Raw genomic sequence first — 26,871 nt, forward strand, 5'->3', positions numbered from 1 at the left:
TGCATTAACATTTTTCTGAATTCAAAATATAAATTGCAAAAACTTATGACTCAAATCTAGACGGCAATGCAATGGATTATTATTACATTTTGAATCCACATTATCATTGAAAAATCCACAGTGCAGCATGAGTACAGCCACCAGATGGCATCTTTCACCTTTTAGTCCACTTTAATCTCTGCTTCCTGGATCATTAAGAGGATACAACCAAACCAAATCTATAGAGCCTTCATTACTGTAGTAAAAACTATGAGTATTGCTAATTTGGGCTTCGGTGTAAATAAAGAGAACCGGACGTTTTCTTGTTTTAACTCAAACTTTAATCAAACCATCTTTTACGACACTATTTTCCAATCGAATAACATTTTTAAAATCAGATACATCTTTTTTTCTTCTCCAAAGGGGGGTAACAAAAGTAGTTGATAGTTGTAAAAATCTTTAAAATATTAAAATAAATCTCTGCTACACATTAGAGGGAGGTGTGAAGACCATGAGGTCACTCGGACAAACTGACTGGCGTATCCGGTCTTTCAAGTCCGGGGTGAAAAGAAGCATGTCAGACTCAGCTGTCCGACTCTGGACCTAAAACAAACAAAAACAAAGAAAGTTCAGAAATACTGTTCTGCAATGAAAAGGCTGTAATTAGAAAATCGGTTAAGAGTCTAGTTAGTCAAAGTATTTAGGTACTTGAAAATTGGAAAAAAACTTTAACCTGTGGTGACTGAAAAGTGAACACAGACGGCACCGCTGCAGCTGTGGTAACCGTGAGAAAATCAACAGTGAGTGACAGTAAAAAAAAAGTATTAAAATCAATCTACACCATAATAAAGCTCAGTGAAATCACATTTCATTTAAAGTTGCAGCATGTAGATCTGATATCTGAGGCTTTAGACTTTTATTTAACAACCATACCAACGTTAAGGACACATGAAAGCATGTGGAACGTGACGCTTACATCATCTGAGATGGACACATCTCTTTTTGTATGTTAAGGTGGCATGAAAGAGCCTCAACTTCCTACTACTGCAACCTCAAACTCCACGAGAACAACAAAACCCAGGTGAACCCAGAGTGTGTGCATGCACAGTACCTGTGGGCATCAATCCTACCTGGTTCATGTTGAGACAGCAGATCATCAGATCGACCTCTGGGACTTTCCATCTCAACATCCACTGCCATGGGTGACAGTGTCTCTATGGCAACTGTCTCCCCTGGTGACAGGCTGCCTCTCAGTGATGGCTGAAGGTAACGCTCAAAGTCCAACCCAGGAATTTCCTAAAGTTACAAGAAAACAGTTTGCTTGATGGATCAAAATAGAATACTTCTCAATGTCGATAATATATTTAGTTTGAATGAAAAATTATGAAGTTGACATTATTTCAAAACAAAGAATTGTAGAGAAGCCAAAATAATTGTTTACCTCAACAACTGAGGTGTCTGGTGTGCAGCACACTGAGTCTTGTGCGTCAATGTGGCCCTGCACAGTGGGAGGGGAGGAGATGGGAGGCTGGCACGGACTCACACAGGGGGATAGCGTGAAGCTCAGAGATGATGAGGGCTCAGGGGCCTGGCAGACAGGAGGAGGGGATTTGCATGGAGAGGCAGCGAGGACAACATCAACAGCTTCAGCTGGTTCTTCTTGTTCATCCACTACAGTTATGGATGGAAGTGAATGTACAGGTATGACTGTGCTCGCTTCAGGAACAGGGGCTGTTTTTTCCTGTGTAGAGACCGTCTCAGTCTGTTGTGAGGAGCTCCCCTCAGGCTGGGCGACGTCTGAAAGCACGACCTTTGCAGGTGAGAAACACAGAGAGACGTCTACAGTGTCCTGTCTCTTCTGGGATGTCCGAGGAGTGCTGCACTGAGACTTTGGGGTTTGATTGAGGGTAAGACGCAGCGGGGCGGGAGTGAGGAAGCGCTGAGCAGGAGAGGCGACAGCCTGAACGGGGGTCGGTGCCAACGCAAGGGATCGGCGGGTGACTCTTCTAGGTGTGAGGTAGTTGGAACAGGGAGAGGCCTGAGGCAGCACTGCAGCACTCAGTCGGCTGGATTTCCTAACTGAACCTACAGAGACAAAAACTATTACACAACATGGCTCCAAATTTTACAGTCAGAAAGTAGGCCGCATGAAAAGAAAGGCCTGTGGCACACATACACATCTCCTCACCTGGGGTTTTGGCTGGGCTCTCCACCTGGAAGAAGCCTCCATCAAAGACCATGGTGCCTGGCACTTGGGGCTCTGCCCGGGGTTTTGGCTCCTCAGAGTTCAGGCTGGGTTCCTCCTCACATTGACCAGCATCCTTTGCGGCTTTCTCTTCCTCGGCCGCCTGCTGTCGTGCTTTCATGGCGGCTTTCACGGCAGCCAGACGAGACTTGGCTGCCACTTTGGTTCCTGTTGGCTTGGCAGGTGCAGCTGAGGGTTTCTGTAACAAAACAAAACAATAAACAAGATGTCAAATCACTGCATTTCTTTTGCGACTCTGGTGAAGATTACAGGCAAATATGATGAAAATGACAATATTGTGAGGTTAAATGGTTAGTGTGTGATCATTAAGTCAGTTGCCAAAATATTCTAAATAAAAAAAGCAGAGAAGTATGAAACAGTATACAACAATGTTAATAAAAACTAATTTTATTTAGTTGTACTCACCTTCAATACTTTCCTCTGTCGTGGTTGGGGCTTGTGCTCCTCCTGCCAGTCTCGGCCCTGTGCTTCTTTGAGCGCGTCAAACTTCTTGTGGACGTCCTCTACCTGAAAAGTACAATAAATATATGTATACGGTTTTCCCTCTCTTCGCATATTTGGTGATCCTCTCCCTCAAGGCACTCACCTGGTAATAAACCATGTCCCAGAAGCCCTGCAGATCAGTGCAGGTGGTGATCTTCTCCCCTCTGCCCAACTCGCAGTCGTCCACCAGACCGCTGAACTGGTTGAAACGTTCTTTCATCAACAGCCGTGCTTGGCCGATTGTTGTACGCATACCGTCTCTCACTAAACAGAGAAGAGCAAGAAGGACATTGAATTGCTGCCGTTCAGTTAAGGGAACACTGGCCTCTGTGCAGCACCATATCAAACTGAGTCAATGTCACACTCACTCTCTTCTGGGATGGACTCGTCTTCCACGTTAGGCTCCCACTGGACACACAGAGTCCTAAGTTTGTTTGTCTCACTCACAATCTCTGATCTGAAGTATAATTTTTTTTTTTTTAAGCATGGAAAACATTGGATTAACCAAACCATTGTTTGTACATTTTGAACATTTATGAATAGAAAGATTTGAAAATGGCACCTGAAGTATGGTACATCATGCTCTGATTCCAGAAGGCTGCCTGTAGTTGGAGGAGCCACTGTGGGAGCTGCTCGGGGTTGGGAGCGGCGAGGGGACTTGGAGGGAGAGGGCTCACACGTTTCAGGCTCAGGTTCAACGTTGAACGAGGGAACTGGTGGAATATTGAAGCTGGGGCTGGGTGAGAAGATTCATGACACGGCATTTAGATTATAAACTTGAGCGTTAAACGTAAAAATCTGTCTTTGAGGCTTCTTCTATGGTTAGGCTCACATTCAAATTATGATAGCAAAGCAACCGACAGACCTTGGTGTAAGGAAGGCGTCTGCTGAGCGAGGAGTGAGAGGCTCGAACTTGAAAGACGACAAGCCGACAGGAGCCCGGAAGAGAAAACCCTCTGGAGCAAATGAAGATAAAGATGGAACCTCAACAGGGTGCACAGCAGGGACGGAGTCAATCGGATCCTGATCCACCACCATGTCTTCCTCCTCAGACGTTGAGGGATGAAGATTTTCTTCTGGTTCCTTCAGCTCAGGCTCCTACACAAGACAGAAACAGAAAATTACTGTTTTCACATAACGCTTTTTTTTAATTCACTTGTAAAAAGTTAAGAAGAAAGAAAGGATATGCTCACCTTTGGGGCAGGAGGCTGGACGGTGTTGTTGACAGTTGCTGCAGATTTAATGGAAGACAAACAAAATATGCGGTATAAATGACTAACAAATGCTCATGATCACATGGGAAAAGTAAAACTTATCGCTCTAAAAAACGACATGGCTGTGACAACTTGAAACGATACCTTTGCAATTCATGTCTTTGCCAGAAGGGGGTGCCACATGGTTGACAAAGGCTCTACTCCTTGTGGTCCTTACATCTGAGGGTGGAAAGTGATATTTAACAGGGTTCAAAGTGGTTTTCTAAAGAAATACTGTATTTATCCTGTGCACCAGCATGGCTTTGCTAACAAGGTATTATTTTCACCCGTCTGTGTGTGTACAACAGAACTCAACAATGATTGGACGGGTTTCGAGGTCAGCGAAAATAAGGCATGAAAAACACATTTTACAAGAGGTCTGCAAATAACAGGAATAAGGCTGGTTCTGGTCGAGAAATCCATCCCCATCACATAAGATAAATCACAAAATGACATAATAGATAGTTTTCTAATTCATTTCTCCAGGAATCTTTGCACTCTATAGGAACATTAGCAACACAGCCTACAGCTTAATTAGATTTGCAGTCATCATCATACGGTATAAATTATGTCATTATTACAATATTGAAAAATTTGCCTGATTGGGGTATATACACAGGTATGTGTTGCCATTCCGATGCTTTTCATTCATTTTGCTCTAATGATCAAATTTCCAACGTTATTACACTTTCTATGCCAAACAATAACAAACCACTTGAACTCTGGCCTGGGCTCAGTTTATACCTGCAGCCTTGTCCTTCGGTTTGTCTTTCACTACAGGAACAGCTGTAACAGGAGGCTTGTTGGCTGACCTGGTCGCCGAAGCTCGTACGGTAGGCTCCACTACAGTAGGATGACAGAGACACTGGCTGAGTTGCCAACAAGGAAACACAATCGGGCAAAAGCCAACATGATAGCTAGTCTCAAGCTCAAGTTATGCGCTGAGATTTTTCTCATTAGTTACCGGCACAAACTTTGTTCTTGGTTGAAACCGGTGCTTGGTCAAGCTTGACAGGGGCCCCCCGGATCCTGGTTGATCTTTCCACAGCAGGTTGAGCTAAAGGAAGAGCAAGAGATCGGGCAGGAAATAAAATCATCAGATGCAGTGATCAGTGGATAATCCACTACACGTTTTCCCTATTTGTTGTTTTGTGTGGTCAATTCGGATCTGGTTGTAAAAGCATAAAAAAGGCAGAGGCAGTTGAGATAAACACACAGGATTGTTCCTGTGTGCACCTATATACACTACGTGTACATGAGTAGGCTTAGGTGTGTGCAGTACCGACAGTGCTCAAAGTTAGGTTGCAATGTGGATCCTGTGCATCTTGAGAGGCCTCTGCTAAGCAGGTTTTCTTCCTTCCTTTTTTTTAATATGTATACTTGTTGTTTTATTTACAATTATTTTGTTCCTATGACAAGGTAGAATGGGGTGGATTGCCATTTAAAAAACATTAAACACAAAAATTGTCAGTGAGTAAACACACCCTGTGAGCCTATTGGGTAATTTATTGTTTCATTTTTTAATTAGTCTGAATTTTACAGTTTCCTCAGGTTACAGTAGAAGTTTTGCATAAGGGTTAGGGTTAAATAAAAGGGGAAATTCAATTAATTTACCTTTCTTTGCCACAGTATACGGGTCTTGTGTCTTCAGAGGCTGTGGAGATTTGGGAAAAAGGGTCAGTGATGCAAGAAGAGCACACAGTTGTAATTCACTGAAAGTGGTCACATCAGGAACATGTTGAAATACATTACCTGCTGCACTTGCTGCTGTGGCTGTTTCATTGAACGAGTGACTCTGGTAGTCTGGGATGGAGCTGCGTTCACTTTTATCTGAAACACAAGCCAATATGACATGATGATCACAGAAGTTACTCATCCTCAAAGTCAACCCAGCTACACAGACCCATTCCATTGTTTTAAGCATTTTAATCATAACCAGTGCGAACAAATTAAAGCAGTGGGGTAGAAGTATAAGTTACATGTACAACAACAGCAGGCCTACAGTTAAATCCTTGCTCACCTCCTTTGCTCTTTTTGGTGCAGCTGGGACCACAGGCAGAGAACCAATAGTGAATCCGTCTTTAGGATGATACAGGCCGGTCTTGAATACACCTTTGCGCTCCTTATCTCTCATTTCTTTCTCCTTCTCAAGAGCCTTGCGTTCTTTCCAACGCTCAAGCTGTTTCAACCTCTCTTCTACGGCCACATCTGGAAAAAGGTCAGAGAAGCCTGGTAATCACCTGGATTTTCTAAACAAAGTGCTGCTAGTTCTGTTGTAAATCAGTAAAATATAGGGTTATTGCAGTTGGTGCCTGTACAGGTTATTAGGTCTGAGCTCAAGGATATTGAAACATTACCTTTTGCAGCCTGTGCGGTGTTCACAGGTTTCTCTCTGATGGTTGACATGTTGGCCATCGCGATGGAAGCGTCCAGGGAGGAGACATCCAGCTCTGGGAGCTTGTCAAGCTGCCTGCGTGTGTTCACGGCCCGATCTCGATTCTCCTTCTGGGACTGAGACCTTCTGCGGGACAATTTGACTCTCAGCATGGACACACTGGTGTCCCGCTGGCGCAGGTGAGAAAAACGAGACTCCATGGTATCTGGAAAAATCTGAAAGAGGAACACAAGACTTTGCATTAGAGGAACACTGGATGTGACAGATGTAACATGGATGCTGTCCCCTGTCTATTATGTGCATGTAACTTGTGCCTTTAAATGTGGGCAAACCAGTTCGGTGACATGCTGATGTTCCTGAAATCCAAAATGTTACTTACATTTATTAAACTGACGTACACTAATGGGCGAAGGGGGCCAATACACACAGACACACATTTGTATTTAGAGAAAAGTAACACATTACGTGTTACGAGCTTAAATAGTGGTAGAAACACTGCGTCGTTGAGCGAACTTTAACTTGAACCATTTCCCTTCAGCCTCTCAACATAATGAACACGTATCTGTTGTTAATGTTAAAGCCTAAAAAAAACTTGATCCAAATGGGATTTGAATGTGTTTGTTAGCCACCAAAATTTGCAACCGTGCGCTGAACGACTGCGGAAAACACGAGTCACGGTAAATGTTCAGTTAGCAACAAAACACCTGAACTGGCATTTAGACAATTTACAATCCTACACATGTCTCACCTGATCCTCTGTCAAAAAACACACGCACGAAAAAACTTCCTTTGGTCGCAGAGTAAAACAAAAACCTGAAAAAACAACGGACGGACTTCAGCTCAGTCTGAAAACACAACAATCATGGCGGGCGACTTTTTGAAATCCATCTGGTAGGACGCTGATTGGCTGAGAGTCAGAGCTCCAGTGTGAGCTCTGATTGGCTCTTTTTTCTTCCTCTTCTTCGGGTGAGTTTTCTCTACTCACAACAACCCACGGATTGGACCTGATGTCACCTACTGGTCAGGGGTATGACGTGCAAATGAAACATTTCAATGTGCTTTTTAGGCAGTGAGATTAATTATATGTTTCTACTGTGATGACCTACATGAATACTTCCTAAATTACCAAAATCATCAGCAACATTTAATTAAAAAGGCCAACGTTTATAGGAAGGACAAAAAATGACATGAATATAAATAACTAAATAAATATGGGGATGCAAAATTAAATACATAAACAAATACAAAATCCCATGGCTATAACCAACCAGGTTTTAGAATTAGTTAAACCATAACAAATGGACGGATAAATATGAAATAAATAAAACTGTATATATAAAGTACATTTAAAACATTTGAAGGTAAACAATGTTCTTTTCTTCATCACTATATGCATTTGTTTATTTCTGCAAATATTTATTTCGATTTTTTTACTTATAATCATGTGATTATATTTCCTTCAGGCATTCACACACTGTGCTCAAACACAAGTGTTTCGCAGTGCCACATATTTTCTAATTAAAGAGACAGTACAATATTAGGGAATGTACTACTCTTGGCCTAGTAATAGGGCACCAAGTAATTATGGGTTGGCATGCAACTCAGATTCATGTAAAAAGGTATTTGGCCTGGGAAATGGTGAGGTTGATTCTGCCTTCTTATTTTTTTTGCATCTATTACAGATTGCTTATCATAAAACTGAATCAAAAGCTCAGAATAAGTCCGCTGGAATCTATGACCTCCAGTTCTGAGGCAGGTTAATCGCCAAGTTGGTGCATGTGTCTGCAACTGTTAACATAAACATTGATAACATGAGCCCCCTTACGGAACCACATTTAAATCCACTAGATCTATATATATATATATATATTTGGATCTGAAACAAATTCTACACGCTCATAAATATCAGTCCCTTTAACATGTCACATATTTCTCATCAAGATCCATTTCCTGGGAAATCTGAGAAATAAAACAAATGCTTTATCTTGCATAAAGCAAAAAATTCTATGTGAGACCTTTGGTTCACATCCATGTAAATTCAATGATTTCTTTCTTGGCTTATGTCAAATACTACCACCAAGTTTTAGGGAAATCAATTCTATAAATAAAAATGTATTAATATACAGACAAACAGGTGTTAAAACATAACCATATTGGAGTAAGAGATGATGTTGTCATTTGGAAGATGGTGCAAAACTTTAATCATTGTCAAGCTTCTAAACCCAAGAAAGACATTTGTTAACACATTAACTCTTAATTTATTTAAAGTTAGCACAGTTGTTTCCAAAGAAAATATTTTTGATATGATGAAATCTTTAAAACTTTAAAGGGTCTGGAGTAAACTGCTGTCAGCGTTTTAAATTAAATTGAACAACTGTCACAATGTGTTCATTACAAAAAGAAAATGCATGAACAACTTCTAATCAGAAAGAAATCAAAAAGAAACACATGTATGTACAAAGAAAATGAAAGAAAAGCACATGTACAGTAAAAATCTTGGTTTTTACACATAATTACATTAATTTCTTGTAGATTAAATAAAAAAAAAACCTTTTTATTATATTTTTTTGTATTTTACAATGCAATTATTGCATAACGCTGATGCTGTCATGACAACCCTCAACAGTGACAGTTTTTAGTGTGCTGGAACAGTCGCTCCGCCTCATCAGTCCAAGAAGAATATGTTGTTGAACTGTGTTGCACAAAGCCTCTTAACCTCCTCTGTGGACGAGAAAAGAGAAAAAGGCTTTAAGGGTGAGGAGGAGGTTAAGCAGCAGGGTGGATTGTCTACTGTGACACAGATTTACTCTTCACCGGGTGGAGGAGACCTACCGTTTACTTCGATCAGGTTGGCGTTCTTCTGGTTCAGGATCACGTAGAGTTCTCTCTGGTCTGACTTCTTACCGACGACCCAGTAATCCGTCATTGCTTTTACGATGATTTCTTCATCTTCATCAACCCTGAGAGAGAGGCAGACAAAACTTAGAACAGGTAGAAGAAAATAATACATGGAAATTACACTCACTGGAACATTTGCATTCACACATGCACCTCCTCCGGAGAAAAGACGTAGTTTATGCGGATTCCAGTGCATTTTCGAAAGCAGCTATAATGTGATTTAAAAAACTAATAAACTTTAATAGTTTTGTCTACTAAAAAGTATTTAAAATTACAAAGAAACAAGAGAACCACATGTATTTACCTAAAATTGTATATTTAATTGAGATAACAGCACAGTGAGTGAGTTCTGACCTTGCTGACATGATGAGATGACTAGCAGTATATACACAACAACTATATAAAACACAAAATAACACTGGTTTTGAGATAAATGCCGATGCCACGGTTTCATCCCACCGACTGAAAACCTTCACATGATGAGTCTCATGACCACGTCAAACGACAGAGCTGAACGCAGTTGTAATGGCCTCGTGCTACAGGTTTCCATAACAAAAGAGAGAGATGATTTGTGGAAAGCCCCAAGAAAATGTCTTGAAAAATGTCTGGAAGGCATTTGGTAAAGATAGGTACGGCTGCACTCTTACAAAGTGGATGTTCTCTGCTGTACCTGGCAAAGTCACAGTTGATGTCTCCCAGGATCTTCATGAGGTCCGGGTGGACAGAGGTAAGGCAAACACTGGCTGTCTTCCTCATGTGGATGGTGCTTTTCTCCGCCAGGTTCATGTGGTTGAAGTAGATGAACTTAAACTGAGGCTCCTTCTCTGGCCTGTATGGACACAATAAATAAAAGAACAGATACATTACAATAAATAATCAAGAGGCAAAACAAAGACCAGTCTTTAGTGAATAAAGCTGATTCATCTGTTTGAAGGATACAACTTCATTATGTCTACCAAGGAGATGATGAAGTTGTTCCATTTGTTTGTCATCAGGATTAAACCAAAACTACTGAGCAGATTTCCACAAAAACTTGAAGGAAGGATGGGACATGGGCCAGGAAAGGACTCATCAAATGTTTGATCCAGACAAGGAGCCGGATCTAGGAATTTATTTGAGGAATTTCTTGTTGTCTTTGACATTCTCAAAAATTTCCCAGGGAATAATACATAGCTCTTGATAAGAAAAAAGATCCAGCATATATAGGGGACAGATTTCTATGAAGCAGCTCTCAGAGATGCACTGAACTGATAATCTCCTGAAATGATTCACAGGAGGTGCCAGAACGCAAATTAAATTCTCAATAGTTTCTCCTGCCAGCCCCGTGGTGAAAACTCTGGATTATGTCCGAAAGAGCCCATGTGAGAGAGCAGCAGGTGATCCTCTGGAGAAATAGACGTTTCTAAAATGCGCTTAATGCAAAAACAAAAAGAGCACGTATCTCAAACTGAAAAAGAGGCATCACACACGTAGAAAGTCTTAACCCCACTCTCCGGGGCTGAGACTGTAACACAGTGATCACTCTGGATGCTTCTTTTTTTTAAGATACATGCTAAGGGCACAGTTACCTGACATGTATTAAAACAGGCAATATAACAGATTCATATCTATACTGCTTCTCCTTGACAATGTCACCGGGCCAAATCAGGACACAAACCTGAGTGCCAGCAGAGAAATTAGGGAGGGCATGATTTATTCAGTGGATTCTTCGCTACAGTGATTAAAAAGGAGCCCATCTAATTGTCTGGGTCAGAGAGTCCAGTCTTGGATTACAGGCCAGGGCGTATCTGAAGCTGGGGTTAAAGGAGAGCAGCCCGGGGTGCCAGTCTTTAAAGCTACACTGCTTCAGTTACCCACAATGTGCCAAGACATTATTCAATAGTATTAGAGTTTCATCTATCACTGGCAACCAGACCGAGTTAATACAAAGGAACAACTGCAAACTGATGGCGAATGACAGTTCTCTCCTCTCAACAACATCTGCCCAGCCGGAAGTTGTCAGATCAGACTAGCAGATCTTCTAAGAGTTCAAACTATCATCGTCCTATTAGAAATCACATAAAACACATTTGTTTTTTTGGTCTCTCAGTAGTTTTCTTTTATACTTGAAATCTTATGTTGCACATTTTTAGATTTTTTTCTTTGGACGAAGTACGTTGCAATGTTTTTTTTTATAGAATAACTAGTAAAAGAGGAAATATTTATTCATTATTATGCCAATCAGCAGCAGATGTTAGTGACCACTGGTGGAAGTTAGGGAACCATCATCAGTTGAGTATCTTCCATCTAGTTTTAAACCTGGCTTTGTACATTTTCATATTAGGATTTGAATTCACAGTTTTCTTTCTTGCTCAGCATTTTCCTGCGGAGTTTTGTCTTCCTGGATTTTCATTATCTTTGACTAAACTTTATTAATAATTTCATTGTTAGTGATGGACCCCAGGATCATGAGTGTTTGGACCATTATCACTCTGCACCCTATCCTGAGTTGTGGGGTGTGTCCCAATGCCAATCATGTTTAGTTTTTAAGGTTTTTGAGTTAATGATTTGATGATTCCATTTTCTAGAAATAATCGCTATTAAGAGCTGGATTTAATTTTCTTTGTACTTTAATCTACTTGTTTAATGGTATTTGAAATTTGGAGTCCATAAGTACACCAAATAAAGGATTTTATATACTGTCGGTTAAAAGAAGATGCATATAAAATATAAACAATTTATTATTCTAGCTCTTCAAATATGAAAATTCTCTGGTCTAACTACATAATTTGTAGACGGTCTCAAAAGCAGGCAACTGATATGTGGAGAGAGAAAGAGTGAAAACATAAGGAGGCGAATTAGAAATTCAGAAAGTGGTGGATTCTCAACTGACCCGGATATCCTGCGGTTAACGGTGAACTGTTCACATATATCAGATGCCAGCAAGGTGAGCTGAGGTCCCACCAAGCCGTCCAACTCTTCACAGAACTCCCTCGTCAGCTCCACAGAAGCTGGGAAGGGGGACAAGAGGAATACAAGTTCATATTTTAGCTCTATACGAGCTGCAGAATGGTCAAAATATTATAAAAGAGCAACATAATAGAATCAAATTATAAAAAATAAACCAGGAAAAGGGGAAATTCATCATAGAAGTAGGCGCACACTTACCACTGATCATAAAACAAGCTGCAGCGCTCATCGCCTGGGAAAGTGGAGATCAGTACAGGTTTTAAATGAGGAGTCAAGGTCACTCAGGTTAGAACATTAACGTGATGATAAGCATCATGGGACGTACTTCATCATTTTAAAACTCTGCAGTCTAATCCCAGGAAATCCATATCGTTTAATAGAGCAATGGAATAGATCATCCTAAATCTACTGTTCATAAACAAATCCCCCCCATTACAGATTACGAGTCTCACCTGTAATAATGAACAACAACTTCCCCTGCATTTTAATATATTTACTCCTGTAGACTGTCACGAAATAACAGTTCACATTTACTCTACCGTACCTTATAAACAATAAGATGCAGTTCTTCATAGCCGTCCTGTGTGCTGACAAAGATTTTGGGGAATCTGAATTTGGCCTCTGGATCTTTTAGGTTGGTGGGTCCTGTCAAAAACCTGGAGGGAACAGATTTGTGTTCAGCAGAGGGAATATTTAGAGAACGGCTGTGGTAGAGGTGATCTGACAAAGATTAGGACTTTCATAATACTAGTTTAAAAAAGGAGGCGTGACATTACAGCAAACACTTTCTGGCCTCAACACAGAAATCAGTATATTCTAGTGTGTCATCAAGTCAGAGATGAAAATTGGGTTTCTTGTCCCAGGAGTTAGACTTGGACTGCAGGAGCCAAACTTCTCCTTGACACTTGAGTCACCTCAAGCAGAAACAGAGTCATCACACAGACACAGGTTTTGTAAGAAGGTAAATACCCGAGCAAACTTTGTCTTGTTGCATATGTACACTGAAACTGAGGAGATACAGATGATACATTTACTCATGCTGTTTGACATCAATGTGTTAGCAGAGGGAGTTTCCTCCTTATCTGATTCCAAGTAAAAAACTCACTGCTGGTGGAAAACCACATAAAGCTGGCCTCAGATACACATTCAGCCGCAAACATTCATGTGCACATCAAGTATCAGTTCGCTTTTGGATGTGTAATGCTTTGTCTTTACTTGACATTACAATTGTTCTTCTCTTTTTGATCCTATCCTGTGCAGAGGAAGCAGGTACACCGATACCGACACTTACCTTCCGTAGTGCAACAAATTCCCTGCGACCTCTGGCCTCAGTGGAGAGTCCCTGCCGGCCAACTGACAGGAGAGAAGACAAAATGATGAAGTGAGAACGTGTGGCTTCGCTGTGGAAGCAATAATAACGCCTCATATTGTGGTCAACAGTCTTGTACGATCGGTCAGGAACATTCATATTATAGCTCCTTTACAGTTCAATATTAACGTGTTGTTAAAGTTTGAGTTTCTGAACACCAGCTCCATATATGTTTATCTATGTTTGACCAATTATCTGCAAGAACATGACATACACACCAAACCACATTAAATTGTGGAGTGTAGTATTAGTGACACATATTTCAGCAAATTTGATTGATATTGATGAGTCCCAGCCTGTTTATTCTAGGTTTTTTTAATGTTGAATGCACCACATGTCCGAATCGCACAAAATTCTAAACTGCACTTCTCTGTTCATGTGGCTCTCCCATCTCCTCACCTCTGGTTCAGAGTGTCTGGGGAACAGGGAGGTGGTCAGGTACTTGTACAGGATCCGCATATCGTCTTGTTCCAATCCGCTCCTGCAGACAAAACAAAAAAGCTAAACCTTTAAACCTTATAACCTTCACAACACACTGTGCAAAATCTTAATTGTCTGTCTCCTGGGGGTAATCATAGATCAGCAGTGGTTGTAAATCGTGCTTCAATCAATACTCCAGAGCCGAGCATGAAAGCACACGATGCAGCTACTTAATTTGGACAATAATTAAACAGCTCATCTTTATTCGTCTATTGACAGTCTGCATCCAATGATCAAGCTGTTCTCAAGTCAATTCATTAGAAATCACGTTATCCCCTCCGTGCTTACACTGGAGGCTGATAGTGAAATTTAAGGCAAGTGGTGTGTCAGGGAGAGGACATAAACCACAAAGAGGATTAGAGGTTGTGTTTGAATCCACCTCTGTTTACACAGCATGTCATTATATGTTTGCAGAGGCTAATGTTTCGATTTGTACAAGATTGTAGAAGCCATCAATTCCTAGGTAGTGGATGTCAGGGAGAAGGCACACACAGTACAAAGTACTCAGTCTGTACCAGATAAGCTGGTCATTATACAGGAAGGCTGTGTATTTGATCAGGCTGAGGCTCTCCTCCACTCTGTTGACAAAGGACTGGATCTTCAGGTAGGTCATCTTATCCAGTGGGAAGAAGCTGATGCCTCCGAACACATCTAGGAGGTCGCACGACTGCAAGTGGAGAGTCTGCAGATACTGGAAACCCCAGGGTGACCGCACACAACAAAAATGACAAGACACAGGAGAAGGGAAGGAGCAAGGGGTTAGTTTACCTGTCCACAAGTGCCTCCTTACAGTGCAATAAAGAAAACGGAACGGGAAACTCAAAATGATTGACGTCCCGCACGAGCAGGAGCACTGACATTCAACCTCTGATACGCACCCCACAGCCTCTCTCTTTCTCACTGTCATTGAGTTACATGGTGGCGAGGGAAGCCTGTGTTACCTTAAGAAGGGTATTCTCTAATCACAAATGAATTATGTATACTTGGTGTTTTGCCTTGAGCTGCAGCTTTACATAGAGGTGACAGAAGCTTGAGGCGAAGACCGCTAATGCAGGCGGATATTTACAATGAAATCAGGCGTGACGGCAGACCGACATGCCTGATTTCACCACTTTTTCCAAGATTGACATGAGTATTAACAAAGACACAAAAGCTGTTTTCAGATATGAACTCAGCAGGAGATTCTCCGGTCAGACTGTTCCACAACAACACATAAATCTCCAGAGTGCTCAAGTGACGGGTGGTGCAGCATGCAGAGGCAGTAGAATATCCAGAGTAAAGTGCATGTCGGAAAGCAGCTCAAAATGTTTACTTGTGGTTTGACCGACTTTTTATAAATAACTGTGTGCAGTATCAAATCAGTGAGTGAGAAGCGGGGAGATATTTACCCTGTAGAAGAACTTCTCCAGCTTCTGTATGAGCAGCTCCACTCCACCGGCTTCCATCGCTCTGACAAACGTACCATTGAAGAGCTACAGCACGAGGAGAGTTATCACTATTACCAGATGGATTCTATGTGCATTATTAAAGACCTAAATAAGTAGTTTGAGGTAAGCATGTCACCATATGGTTTTTAGAAGAAGATGATAACATTAATACACTTTATAGATGTTAAAGAATTAAGCTGCTAAAGGCATTACAGATAATATCATCTAAAACATACTGGGACCAACCTTGTACATGCTGTAGCATTGTCTTACAACTGCACCATAAACAGTATCCTACAAAGACAAGAAGGAATGGTAAGTAAAATGTTTTTAAGAAATTAAAATGAAGACAGTCTCTCTCAGTACTCACAAGTATTTCCTCTTCCTGATATTCTATTGTGGGAGGTTTACCATCTTTGTTTGGTTTCTCGATCATGGGGTTTCGAACCACCTGAAGAATAGACAAAATGAATTATTGGAAAACTGAAAAATGTACAAGGTACAAGACTATATACACAATTCTTTGAAGATTTAAAGAACTACGCATCCAATGAACCATTGTGAATGATCCCTTTCCAAGTGTTTCTTAAAATACTGTTGATATCATACAGACTAGTGGCTTCTACAGGAGCATTTAACATTATTCTACAGTCTTGCAGATCGCGGTCAGTCTACATTGGATGTTTACAATATAATGGCTAATAATCAAAATCTCTATTCAGAAATTGAATGGGATTTTTACTTCAGGAATCACGCTGGTGAGATATATACGTACAACAGTTGCAGATTACAAAAGGATTAGAGACATAAAAGCTAAATTACATTCCAATCAAAGTCAACAAAATAATCTGTATATGCTGAATAACTACATATGGCCTTTAAAATACCATGACCATCCAGAAATTGTCCTCGGGTTCGAAGAAAAACTGCCGGTTCTTCTGTGTGTGCAGGGATTTAGCCGGTTTTGTCGGACAGAAGGTTCTGGAGGACAAAAAGACGTGACTGTGAGAGGCAAGGAGACACACCCAAACAGAAGATCTCACACTCCTTTTATGCGGTTTGTCAAACTTAGCCATGCAATCAATATTAAGACTATTTCTAAGCCCAAGACAAATGTTACAAAGATGACAGATGAAAGGCTAAACAAACACACCCAAGCTTTTGAGCTGAGTATTGAGATCTGTACCTGGTGAACTGCACAATGGCTTCACAAAGACCCACATTTCGGATCTTCTCATTCTTCTCAACATCACTGGGGTGGTAAAACAAAATCTTCTTCTCCTCCTAAATACAGAATCTTTGGATTAGGAATTTAGTTACCCTATAAAAAAATGTTTTAACAACCACAGAGTTTAAAGTCAAATGATTCAGGTGTAAAACATGTGCACGACAACTCTTCCTCCGGGAAACAAGCTCACCTCTCCTTCTCGTGGTCCAAATGTAGGGTTATAAACAAAAAAATTAAGCAGACAGGGTGTGAACTGTTTCTCTTGCATTCCTGAAGCCATCCTGGGGCTGTTTCAGACACAAAAGAGAAAAGCAGATGAAGAAATAAAAGCTGAAACATCTCCAGGTTCCTCCAGGTTATATCAACGTCAGCCTTATCACCATCTTTACCTAATCATCAGCATTAGTGTAACTTGTGTCTGGATTTCCTCTGCTCCGGAGTTTGGTTCGCATGCCGTGTGCCTGCAGGGTGAAGACAAGCACATCACATACTGAGGCAAGACAAATCCTGAGATACTAACTGATGGGTCACACTGAGTACAGTGGATCTGCATCCAAAGCTGGAAACACAGAAGGCATCTATTCCCGGGACGCACAGCTCTGATACACTGGAAGAGTATCTGTCCAGATTCTGGCAGTAAGCGTTTCCAATCACAGTTGCATTCGTTCAGCATCTGACTTCACTTTTAATGCCACAGCGATCCCTAGCTCTGAATGACATGAAGTAAAGTACAGTCCTGTGAGTTAAACACAACAAGGAAGGTGTCGAGATTTGAATTTAGAGAAAATAACTGTGATTAACTGGCAGCGGGTGCACACAAATACCCCTGAGTCAGGATATCAGAATCATCATTGAAACTATTTGGATGGGGGGGGGGGGGGGGGGGGGGGGTATTTAGGCCCAGTTCATACATAGTATTAACATCTGCCCTGAGATGTCCGATCAGAGGTGTACAGCTCTAAGTGCTTGTGTTCACACCTTGTATTAAAAATAATCGCGATTATCACTCCTGTTCATTTTTGCCCAGTCTGAGTTTACAAATGTGTCTGATGTGTACATATATAAATAGGTTAATGTTCCTAATAAAAGAACAACCCGTATAAAACGTTTGGATACTAATGTAAGTGTGTGTTGTTTGTGGTAAAAATAAACACTGTGATGGTCATGTTATAGATATCAATAAAGATATTTTTAACAACACATTTAAACTCGTAGGGTTAGATCATATTAGATAGAAAATCTCAGTGTATTTTCACCTAAGCACAAAGCTACTGTTGTCATGTCATAGTGAGCTCCTTGTACGTTTAGCCAGCTAAGTGGGCTAACACACCTCCGTGTCACTGTAAATCCAGCCGGTTTTAATAAATGACAACTCGGTGGATTGAGGGTAACGTGTGTGTTGTAGTAAACGAGTACAAATACTTGACAGTCACTGTTATTACCCAAGCGGCCGATGTGAGGTGAGTCGGGGCAGCTAGCGGGCTAGCTGTCAAGGCTAGCAGTGGAGTTGTGGTAGCAAAGGTCCAGTCGGAGAGGAAAACCCCGAGAACCGTGACGGTAACGGAGCAACACGACGGTACCTCCCACCGTACAGAGAACGCGGCCCACACGTCCAGGTGCTCGTGGCCGGAGACAACGTGAATAAATAAAAATAACTTAATGAGAAGAGACGCAGCATTCAAAACATTTTCAACTTCCTGATTCAGACAGCGCTGTGCCACACGCGCAAGTGTTCGGGCGGCAGCGGTACCAAGTCAAATAAAAGGTCCGGGTCTGCACAGGGCGCACTGTATGTTATTTGTGCTGTATCTAACGGGATAGTTCTCCCAAAAATGAAAATACATTAATTATCTCCTTCCCACTGTGCCGATGGAGGTGAGGGTACCTTCTTCCATTTGTTATCTGTCTAGCTTCCTAACTCCATCTTACATCATGTGAAGGATTCACATACTGCAAATTAAAAAAAATGGATTTAGCATTATAACACAAAATTGTTGTGCATTTGGATAATTTTCCTCTCACCAATGTATTCTGGGTTAGAGAATCCCAACAGATACAACAATGCATACTGAGGGAAGAATCTGAATTAACCACATGGACAATCAAAATGTCCACATTATTGAGTGTGTTTTAATGTGTCCAGCATGACTATTAATGATCAATTTGTTCACCTTCCCACGCGTTCACACACATACGGCTTTGATACAAATTGACTTTTTGTCTTCTCCTTATTCTATCATGTAAGTGACATATTCTAAGATTCATTTAGCATGTCATCTGGCACGTTTTCACGTTTAGGAGACAACTTGTCGTCCTCTCGGACAAGTTCTAAAGTACATCCTGTTTTCTCCATCGATGACAGGTATCATGTTCCCTCCTCAATCCAACATCACGCATCATGCAGCTGTGCAGGTAGGCCTCAGCTGCTGTTCACCTGCATATCACTCACTGTGCATGAGTGTCTGGAACTTCAGTTTAGATTCTGAGCAATTTAGATTCTCAAACTATAACCCTGTTGTTCAAAGTATATATTTCCTCATTAAAGTTTTCCAAACTTGAACATTGTAGTTGTGGTTGAGTAGAAAAACCTAGTCCACATTTTGGACTTTGAAACAGACTCAAAAACATAACACTACATTAACAATCAGACAGATGATGAAAAAGTCGTATTCTAAGTCGTCACCACGATGAACCTGTAATTCCTCTCGTTCAGGGGATGAAAAACACACAGACATTCAAGCTGACTGGAAGCTCAATCCATCAAATCCAAATAGACAAAGACACTATGATATTTACAGGAAGACAGAACAGGACAGATACTACTTCCTGTTCTATATAACAAGACAAGGACAGACCCTAGCATATGGCTCTACCATGGGTGAAAGTGAGGTCAAAGCTGAAAACAGAGTGAATTCTTGAATGTCAGAATACACTAATGTTTACATCTTAAATATACTCTTAAATTGTCTTCTTGGTCACTCTCTATTCTCCTCTTCTCTCCCATTGCCCCAGTTCCAGAATCCAACCAATGAGGTCTACAGAATTGTGGAGCTGCATGTCCTCAGTAACTGGGGCCAACCCGAATCCACGTGCCTTTACGGCTTCCGTGTGCACGGACAGAAGAGTTCCCCTGATGACAACCGGAATGAAAACAAGTTTTCCTCACTCTCTGTATCTGTCGTTTTCTCCATGAGCTACTCCGACCCTCTCAGCTTTATGGTCTCTGTCATGCTCTTTTTCTCTCCCTCATTCTCTAAAGGGCTCACCTTACACTTCTCTATTTTCTCTATCATCCCTACCATTTCAGTTCGATTTGCCAATATCATGTAGTGTCAATCTCTGTTTGCCCCCCCCCCCCCCCCCCACACACACACAAAGACAATCACTTACTTTCATTGCTATAACAAAGAAATAACAAGAGATAGGCAAAAAGATGTATGTTTCCACGTGTTTATTTATCTCATTCATTGTCAAAGATGGGATGTGCACAGACAAGAAAACATGGACCAACACAGTGGAGAAACTAATAAAAAGCCTCTTGTGTTTAAATGGTAATTTTTTTAAACAGTTACATAATTGAGCTCCTTTCGTCTGCAAAACTCAGGACAGGACCATCGTCTGGAATTCTAGAGAAGAACACAGCATGTTGAGAAAGGCCTTTATTCTTCCCCTGAACAAAAACAACAACCTCATGCAAAGTATATACGTGTGCGGTTGACGCTGGGACCTTTGATTAACATTTAACTGGGCTAAGAGTGAAAAATAAACAGACACAGACAAAATAATCTTTTTCTTTTTGGGATCGTCCAAAATAATGATCCTTTTATGTAAGGCAGCTGAGCCCAGATATTGCTTTGTAAGTAGATGATGGGACAATCTGGGACAAGCCTGGAGGTCATGACTTCACGCATATGTTTCCTAATCTGACTAACCTGAAGAAACAGGGCTAAACAAAGACAACGAGTTTCAAGCACTTCCTGCAGCACATTACACAGAAGAAAGACTTTATGTCTGAGTTCAGAGTTGCGTTTAACCAAGTGTCTAGATTAAAATGGCTTGATTATTACCTCGACCATGAAGGTTAGGGTTTTCATTTTGATTCAATTTTGGCCTGCATATGTACGAAGGGGCGAATTCAGAATTTGTATTCACTTTCTCTTCAACCTTGCAAGATAAGGTTTTTCCTTCTTACATTTTCACAGATTTCTTAGGGAACAATTCATGGATCTCGATGAAATAAGAATCAGACGTGTTAAATAGACTGATATTTAAAAGGGAGTGCAATTTGGTGCAGATCCTAATAAAAATCCAGATCTAGTGAATTTAAATGTGGTTTCTTAAGGGGACCGCTGGACCTTGAGGGGAGACATGTGCTCCACTAAGGGAAATTCTAGTTTGGTTAAAAAGTCTAAGCTGCATGATACAAGTTACTATAATCAGAGTCTGAATAAAAACGTAATAATGGCAACAATGCGTTTTCCCAGCGGGCCAAAAAATTATGTAAATTGCGCCTTGAGCCATCTAGATTTAATCCAACCATCCAGATAATTTCTGCTTCCACAGAGAGTTAAAAAAAATTACAATTCGAGAAATCAGATACTGACCCTCTGCTCCAATTCTGCCGTCACTGTCATCATCAGCAGCTGAAATGAAGCTCTTGGTTTCTGCCTCGGTCAGTGTTCGCGCCCCTGGGACGAACCGCTGTAGGAAGTACCTATAGACACACACACACACACACACACACACACACACACACACACACAGATGAAGACGACATTTATTCCCTGTACTTTTTGAGTGGACTTCTTACCGACACATGCAGAGATGCATTCAAACCCTCTTATCTCCCCCAAGGTGAATTACATAACACAAAAACTGCCCAGAGTGGATTATTACGAGACGGCTGCTGCCATCCCAATAATGCCTACCGTGTATTACTGTACTAAATCTCTCTTTCCTTCTGCCAGACCCACACAAGCACACAAACCTTAGACTTAACCTTGTAGCTCATATGAAAATTGGGATTTCAAGATTACTTTCAAAGCCGTTTTTTGGCAAGAATAAGCGATCAGGGTTTCGTTGGATGTTCGGTGACTGCACGTATAAATTAACGACAGTAACAGCATCACAGTGAGATTGTGTGCGCCTGAAGAGGAGCTGAGGAACGGGGACGTGTCAGGGTCATGTCACACACTTGAGCTCAGACTCTTCGATGAAGCCGCTATTGTCCTCGTCGAGGATCTGGAAGACATCTTTGACCTCCTGGGGCGTCTTCGAGGACAGGCCACACAGCTGGAAGAACTTCTTGTAGGAGAATGAGTCCGGAGCTGGAAACACGTGACATAAACACACAATAAACACACAACGCAAACAAGAATTGGTTAAAATCAACCCGGGGAGCTTGGCGGGTTGATTAAGGCCAGCATGTCTTTTTGAATTCATATTTCATCACTGTTCAGTTCAGGCTGGAGAGGTGATATGCATTGCTTCAATGGCAGAGTCAGTGAATGCAGCAGAGAGCAGTTTCTTTTATCAGCTGCAGATCAGGATTATTGTGCATTTTAGCGAAATTATTCGCCAGTGAAGTTACAGTTTTTGATCCCCTTAAAGTATTATCCTTATGCTTAAATCAAATCTGTTGAGACGATTTGAGTGTGTCTGTGTCTGTGTGTGTTAAACCGCAACCTTGGCAGTCCTTGACAGCATTTTCAATGGCATCAGCTGAAAGGATGGAGGTGAGCGACATGTTGGTCCTGCAGGGCAAAAGGAAAGCTTAGTATTTCTCTCTCTCTCTCTTTCTCTCTCTCTCTCTATCTCTCTCCCTCTCTCTCTCTCTTTCACACACACACAAAAACTCACTCCAGTTGTCATACCACACTGGATTAATGTTTATTTAGCATTTGTTCAGTCATTATGAGCTCATCAAAACTAGGTATTGTTTGTAATTATTAAATTAGCTCAAGATGTCGGGAAAAGATCTATCCTGTTTGCTTCTAATGCAATGTTATATATCTGTGCGATCAACCATTAACCATGCAGCCTCTACTGCTATCCACACATTATGTCTTATGTATTCCGGTACAAAGTATTCCAATGGTCTTATTCTTTTGCAAAATAAATACTAAATAATTTGTATCTTTATCTTTATTTTCTTTATCACTACAAACTCCTTTTTGTTGAATAAACAGTGTGACACTACACATCTTGAAACTGGGAATCTTGAATCTAATCTACTCATGCTATGATGTTGTGATCCCCTCTTGACTCATTGTGCTCCTGATCCAATTTCCCCAGGCAGCCTCTTAATTTTTGAGTATTTGCCTCCCGTAAACTCTTGATTGGCCTGTTCCGGCTGTGCACGATGTAATTGGTAATTAGGGATTATAGAGAAATTATGGGGGGGGGGGGGGGCTGAGGTTGGCGCTGGTGTTAGATTTGATCTTATGAAGAGCGTTATAAGTGTCATTATCTTTTTGAACTCTCCGATAAACAAAAGTGAATTGCAATTTAATATTTTCACAGCAAGATAAATACACTATGCATTCTCCATTGTTCTCAAATTGTTGTCAAAAATCTAATAAAATTTAACTTTTTAGCAATTTAAGAACAGTCCTTAAAAGCCTGATCTAAGCAACTTACTATCTGTACAGCAGATGCACTTTTAGGCCTCCTTTAGTTTGAGGACATTCCCTTGAAGCTTGATGAGATCAAATATTATCTTGCATTTTTTATGACATTTATAAAAAATCCTTTTATAGGACTGTTTTTTAGTCTATATAGGATTAATTTATATTAGTGACTATTAGTGACACATTATAAACACATTATTGACCTAACGGCTTGAGAGAAGTTTCTATCTGCTCAAAAAGTCCTCTAATTTGAATTTAATTTGTTTGTCTTGAAGAAATAAAAAAAGTTCTGCTAATAGTTTGACAAATGATTTCAGATGAAGTGGCTACAAAATTTCTAAAACTACATAGATAGTTCCGTCTGGCTCCACTGCCTGACCCCCGTGCAGCTGTGGGACTCACCTCTGTTGGCTCGGCGTCCTGTCCGTCCAGGTCCAAAGCAGCAGCAGGAGGATGATAAGGCTTTGTGGTGGCCACTGACAAGCTGCGCCGCTCTTATATACACCGCACACTGAGCTGGATGCGTCGACAGATGCTTGAATTTCCAACCTGAGTGAGGATCAAATTTTCCCTTGCAGCCTGCCCCCTCCTTTCTCAGTATCCTCACCTGCTCACCTGCCCAGTTCACCTTGACTGTTTATATCTGTTTGTATTTGCACCCCCCTCCCCCCGCATGTCTGTTATCCTTGCAGTCATAACCGTTTTGTCCAATCATCCCTTCCCCTTCTTCACTCCCTCCAACCCTTGCAGGTGCATGTTGAGAGCTTATAGACAACTCAAATTTAATCAACCCTTCCACCGTAACTCTTTGGTTTTAGAGAGTAATCTCCCAAATTCAGACGACCACAGCAAGCAGCAGGTCATATCTCACGACCCATGAGATATCCTAGGGATATTGTGAAAGAGTAGCTTTAAGCACTGGCAGTATGAATAAGGCCTCAACAACAACAACAAAAATCCTCACTGTCCAACTGCTTTTTATTTACACATAAGCCCGCTGAAAAGATCGAAAGAGTGCGATTGTGTACATTTGACTTAGGCTAAGGAAAACATGTGCCAAAGTAGTTTGAACAGCGACAGGGAGTAGGAAATGTGTCTGTGTCTTTTGTGTGAAGAAGAAATGGAAGTTCAAACAAAGTTAAATACTGTACAGAAAAAAGTCAAGCATCTACATTTAAATTGGAAATGATTCCTAAGAAGTAGTTTTTAAAACTTTATGACAAAGAAATGTAAGGAGGCTTGACAATTTGATTTTATATATATAGATAGATAGATAGATAGATAGATAGATTGATAGATAGATAGATAGATAGATAGATAGATAGATAGATAGATATATAGATAGATAAATAGATAGATAGATAGATAGATAGATAGATAGATAGATAGATAGATAGATAGATAGATAGATAGATAGATCGATAGATTGATAGATATAGATAGATAGATAGATAGATAGATAGATAGATAGATAGATAGATAGATAGATAGATAGATAGATATATAGATCGATAGATAGATAGATAGATAGATCGATAGATTGATAGATATAGATAGATAGATAGATAGATAGATAGATAGATAGATAGATAGATAGATAGATAGATAGATTACTTTATTCATCCCGAAGGGAAATTAAGTCGTCATAACAGCCGGTACATTTGAATACAATAAAATACAATACAATAGAATAAAATAAAAATATTGAGGTAGAAAGAATAAAAACAGAAACACAAGATAAATAGGTAGATAAGGTGCAGTGGCAAGATGATGGTAATAGTACTGATGATATGCTGGTAATGTTATTGTTAGACAGTATATAAAAATAGTACAGTATATATAGTATATAAATATAACATAATATATATTTATATATGATAGTAATTATACCAATATAATAGCAGTATATAGTTATAATAATAATGGCAGCAACAGTATATATAATAATAATAGTAAATATTATAATAATAATAACATGTACACATGTATAAATATGTGTATATAGACTTATATATACAAATAATATGATATGATATAATATGATATGATATATAGTAGAGGTATAAATATAAGTATTTGACTATACAATAGATAATATAATATACTATGAGTGTGAGAATATGTAGAAAGAGTGTGCAAAAGACAATATTATGTATAAAATGATATATAGTATCAATATGGTTTATATTAACACATATCACATATGATGTGAAGTAAGTGTAGATAGATAGATAGATAGATAGATAGATAGATAGATAGATAGATAGATAGATAGATAGATAGATGCTGGATTGATGAATATGTCTTGTCACTTACAACTGAATACATCTTGTCTGCATTGTTCATTGTGTAAAATAAAAAAATATATATTTTGGGCAGTATTTGATGTCATGCAGGGTTACATGTGGAAATGCTGAGCCACACCTGACTCTCTCTACAGTGAAGGCGAGGGCAGGGTGGAGGTTGTTTTGGGGAGGGGGGTGGTTCACCTGGTCACCATGGCCACTGTCCTCTCTGATCTGATGGGTTTGTTGTGGAGGGAAACCTCTCGAACCACCTGACACAGCAGCGTCTCTGGCGGATCCAGTCAGCACTAATGGCATTAGCAGAGAGACAGACGTGTAACGAGAACCAGGGGAACACATGTCACTACTCTTCAGGGGAACCTCTGATTTAACACTTTGTGACAGACGATGTTTCTCAGATCTACTTGAACTAAATCAACTCATCTGAAGTTCAGAAAATAAAAACTTTTATAGATTTAACCCTACATATTTGCGCTGTAAAACCATCAGGTATATCAAATCCTTGCAACGTGTTGGCAGGTGGAAGGCGCCACCTTGTGGCTCTTATGCCTCAATGTAGGATCACATCATCTGGTCAAAGTGAATATTTTCAAAGTCCAGGAAAAATAGCCAAAGAGTTTTACAAATGGAATGTCAAATTCATAATTAACCCTAGAATGGCACTCAGAAGAGCGCATTCCCTCCACCAAGACCAAAGAGGCCCCCATGGAACCGAATTTAAATTCACTAGAATCCAGATTTTAGTTTGCATGTTACAGTGACTCATCATTTAGAGGTGGGCTTGCCACAAAGTTGATCACCGGCCGGGGCCCCCACTTGGAAGAGGGGAGGTCTATATAAAATGATTATAAGAAGGAATTGACCCATTTTTCATTTGAAAAGGTTGGAGATTGAATTAAAGTGTATTTTCCCAGAGGTGAGCCAGATTGAGGATCAAAGAGGTCCTGGGAGCATCAATTGCATTTTAGAGTCTGGCTCATGTAGCCTTGCCGTCGCCTGATGTGTTTTTAAAGAATATTCTGTGCTATTCAACAAAGAGGCAAAGAGGTGCATTGTTCAGGAGCCATTGGTTAAAAGCGACTGTTTGTCACTTTCTTCAGTGTGAGCGTCAAAGACCACAGACAGACTTGCGTTATTGAAAAAGAACCTTTATTGTTGTCTCATCGTCCGTCCGTTTCCCATAAAAGTGCATCATCACCGACTCACAGT

At 40.4% G+C, this 26,871-nt stretch overlaps 3 protein-coding genes across 3 annotated transcripts; all 3 read right to left on the reverse strand.

Moving 5' to 3' along the window:
- Positions 1–303: 303 nt before the first annotated feature.
- On the reverse strand, positions 304–7,256 carry dlgap5 (discs, large (Drosophila) homolog-associated protein 5). Its single transcript, XM_053414445.1, has 19 exons — positions 7,125–7,256; positions 6,339–6,591; positions 6,002–6,189; positions 5,734–5,811; positions 5,596–5,635; positions 4,946–5,038; positions 4,726–4,824; positions 4,087–4,161; positions 3,922–3,959; positions 3,594–3,826; positions 3,291–3,464; positions 3,097–3,185; positions 2,832–2,992; positions 2,651–2,752; positions 2,168–2,423; positions 1,421–2,064; positions 1,110–1,275; positions 713–753; positions 304–582 (listed from the first exon to the last, which is right to left on the reverse strand). The coding sequence occupies exons 2-19, from the start codon at positions 6,574–6,576 to the stop codon at positions 463–465; spliced, it is 2,835 nt and encodes a 944-aa protein (XP_053270420.1). The 5' UTR covers positions 6,577–6,591; positions 7,125–7,256; the 3' UTR covers positions 304–462.
- Positions 7,257–8,560: 1,304 nt separating this feature from the next.
- On the reverse strand, positions 8,561–18,442 carry ccz1 (CCZ1 homolog, vacuolar protein trafficking and biogenesis associated). The gene is made up of 17 exons (XM_053414102.1): positions 18,170–18,442; positions 17,117–17,188; positions 16,918–17,014; positions 16,686–16,783; positions 16,387–16,480; positions 15,870–15,950; positions 15,746–15,793; positions 15,461–15,544; positions 14,588–14,763; positions 13,992–14,073; positions 13,515–13,576; positions 12,768–12,879; positions 12,422–12,455; positions 12,147–12,264; positions 9,945–10,103; positions 9,209–9,336; positions 8,561–9,097 (listed from the first exon to the last, which is right to left on the reverse strand). The coding sequence occupies exons 2-17, from the start codon at positions 17,128–17,130 to the stop codon at positions 9,042–9,044; spliced, it is 1,443 nt and encodes a 480-aa protein (XP_053270077.1). The 5' UTR covers positions 17,131–17,188; positions 18,170–18,442; the 3' UTR covers positions 8,561–9,041.
- Positions 18,443–20,163: 1,721 nt separating this feature from the next.
- On the reverse strand, positions 20,164–23,984 carry pvalb9 (parvalbumin 9). The gene is made up of 5 exons (XM_053413781.1): positions 23,759–23,984; positions 22,413–22,480; positions 21,922–22,054; positions 21,332–21,441; positions 20,164–20,353 (listed from the first exon to the last, which is right to left on the reverse strand). Exons 2-5 carry the CDS (start codon positions 22,471–22,473, stop codon positions 20,328–20,330), a joined length of 330 nt encoding a protein of 109 aa, XP_053269756.1. The 5' UTR covers positions 22,474–22,480; positions 23,759–23,984; the 3' UTR covers positions 20,164–20,327.
- Positions 23,985–26,871: the final 2,887 nt, after the last annotated feature.

This window comes from Pleuronectes platessa, chromosome 21 (assembly GCF_947347685.1).
Source record: "Pleuronectes platessa chromosome 21, fPlePla1.1, whole genome shotgun sequence".
In the NCBI taxonomy this organism is placed as follows: Eukaryota; Metazoa; Chordata; class Actinopteri; order Pleuronectiformes; family Pleuronectidae; genus Pleuronectes; species Pleuronectes platessa.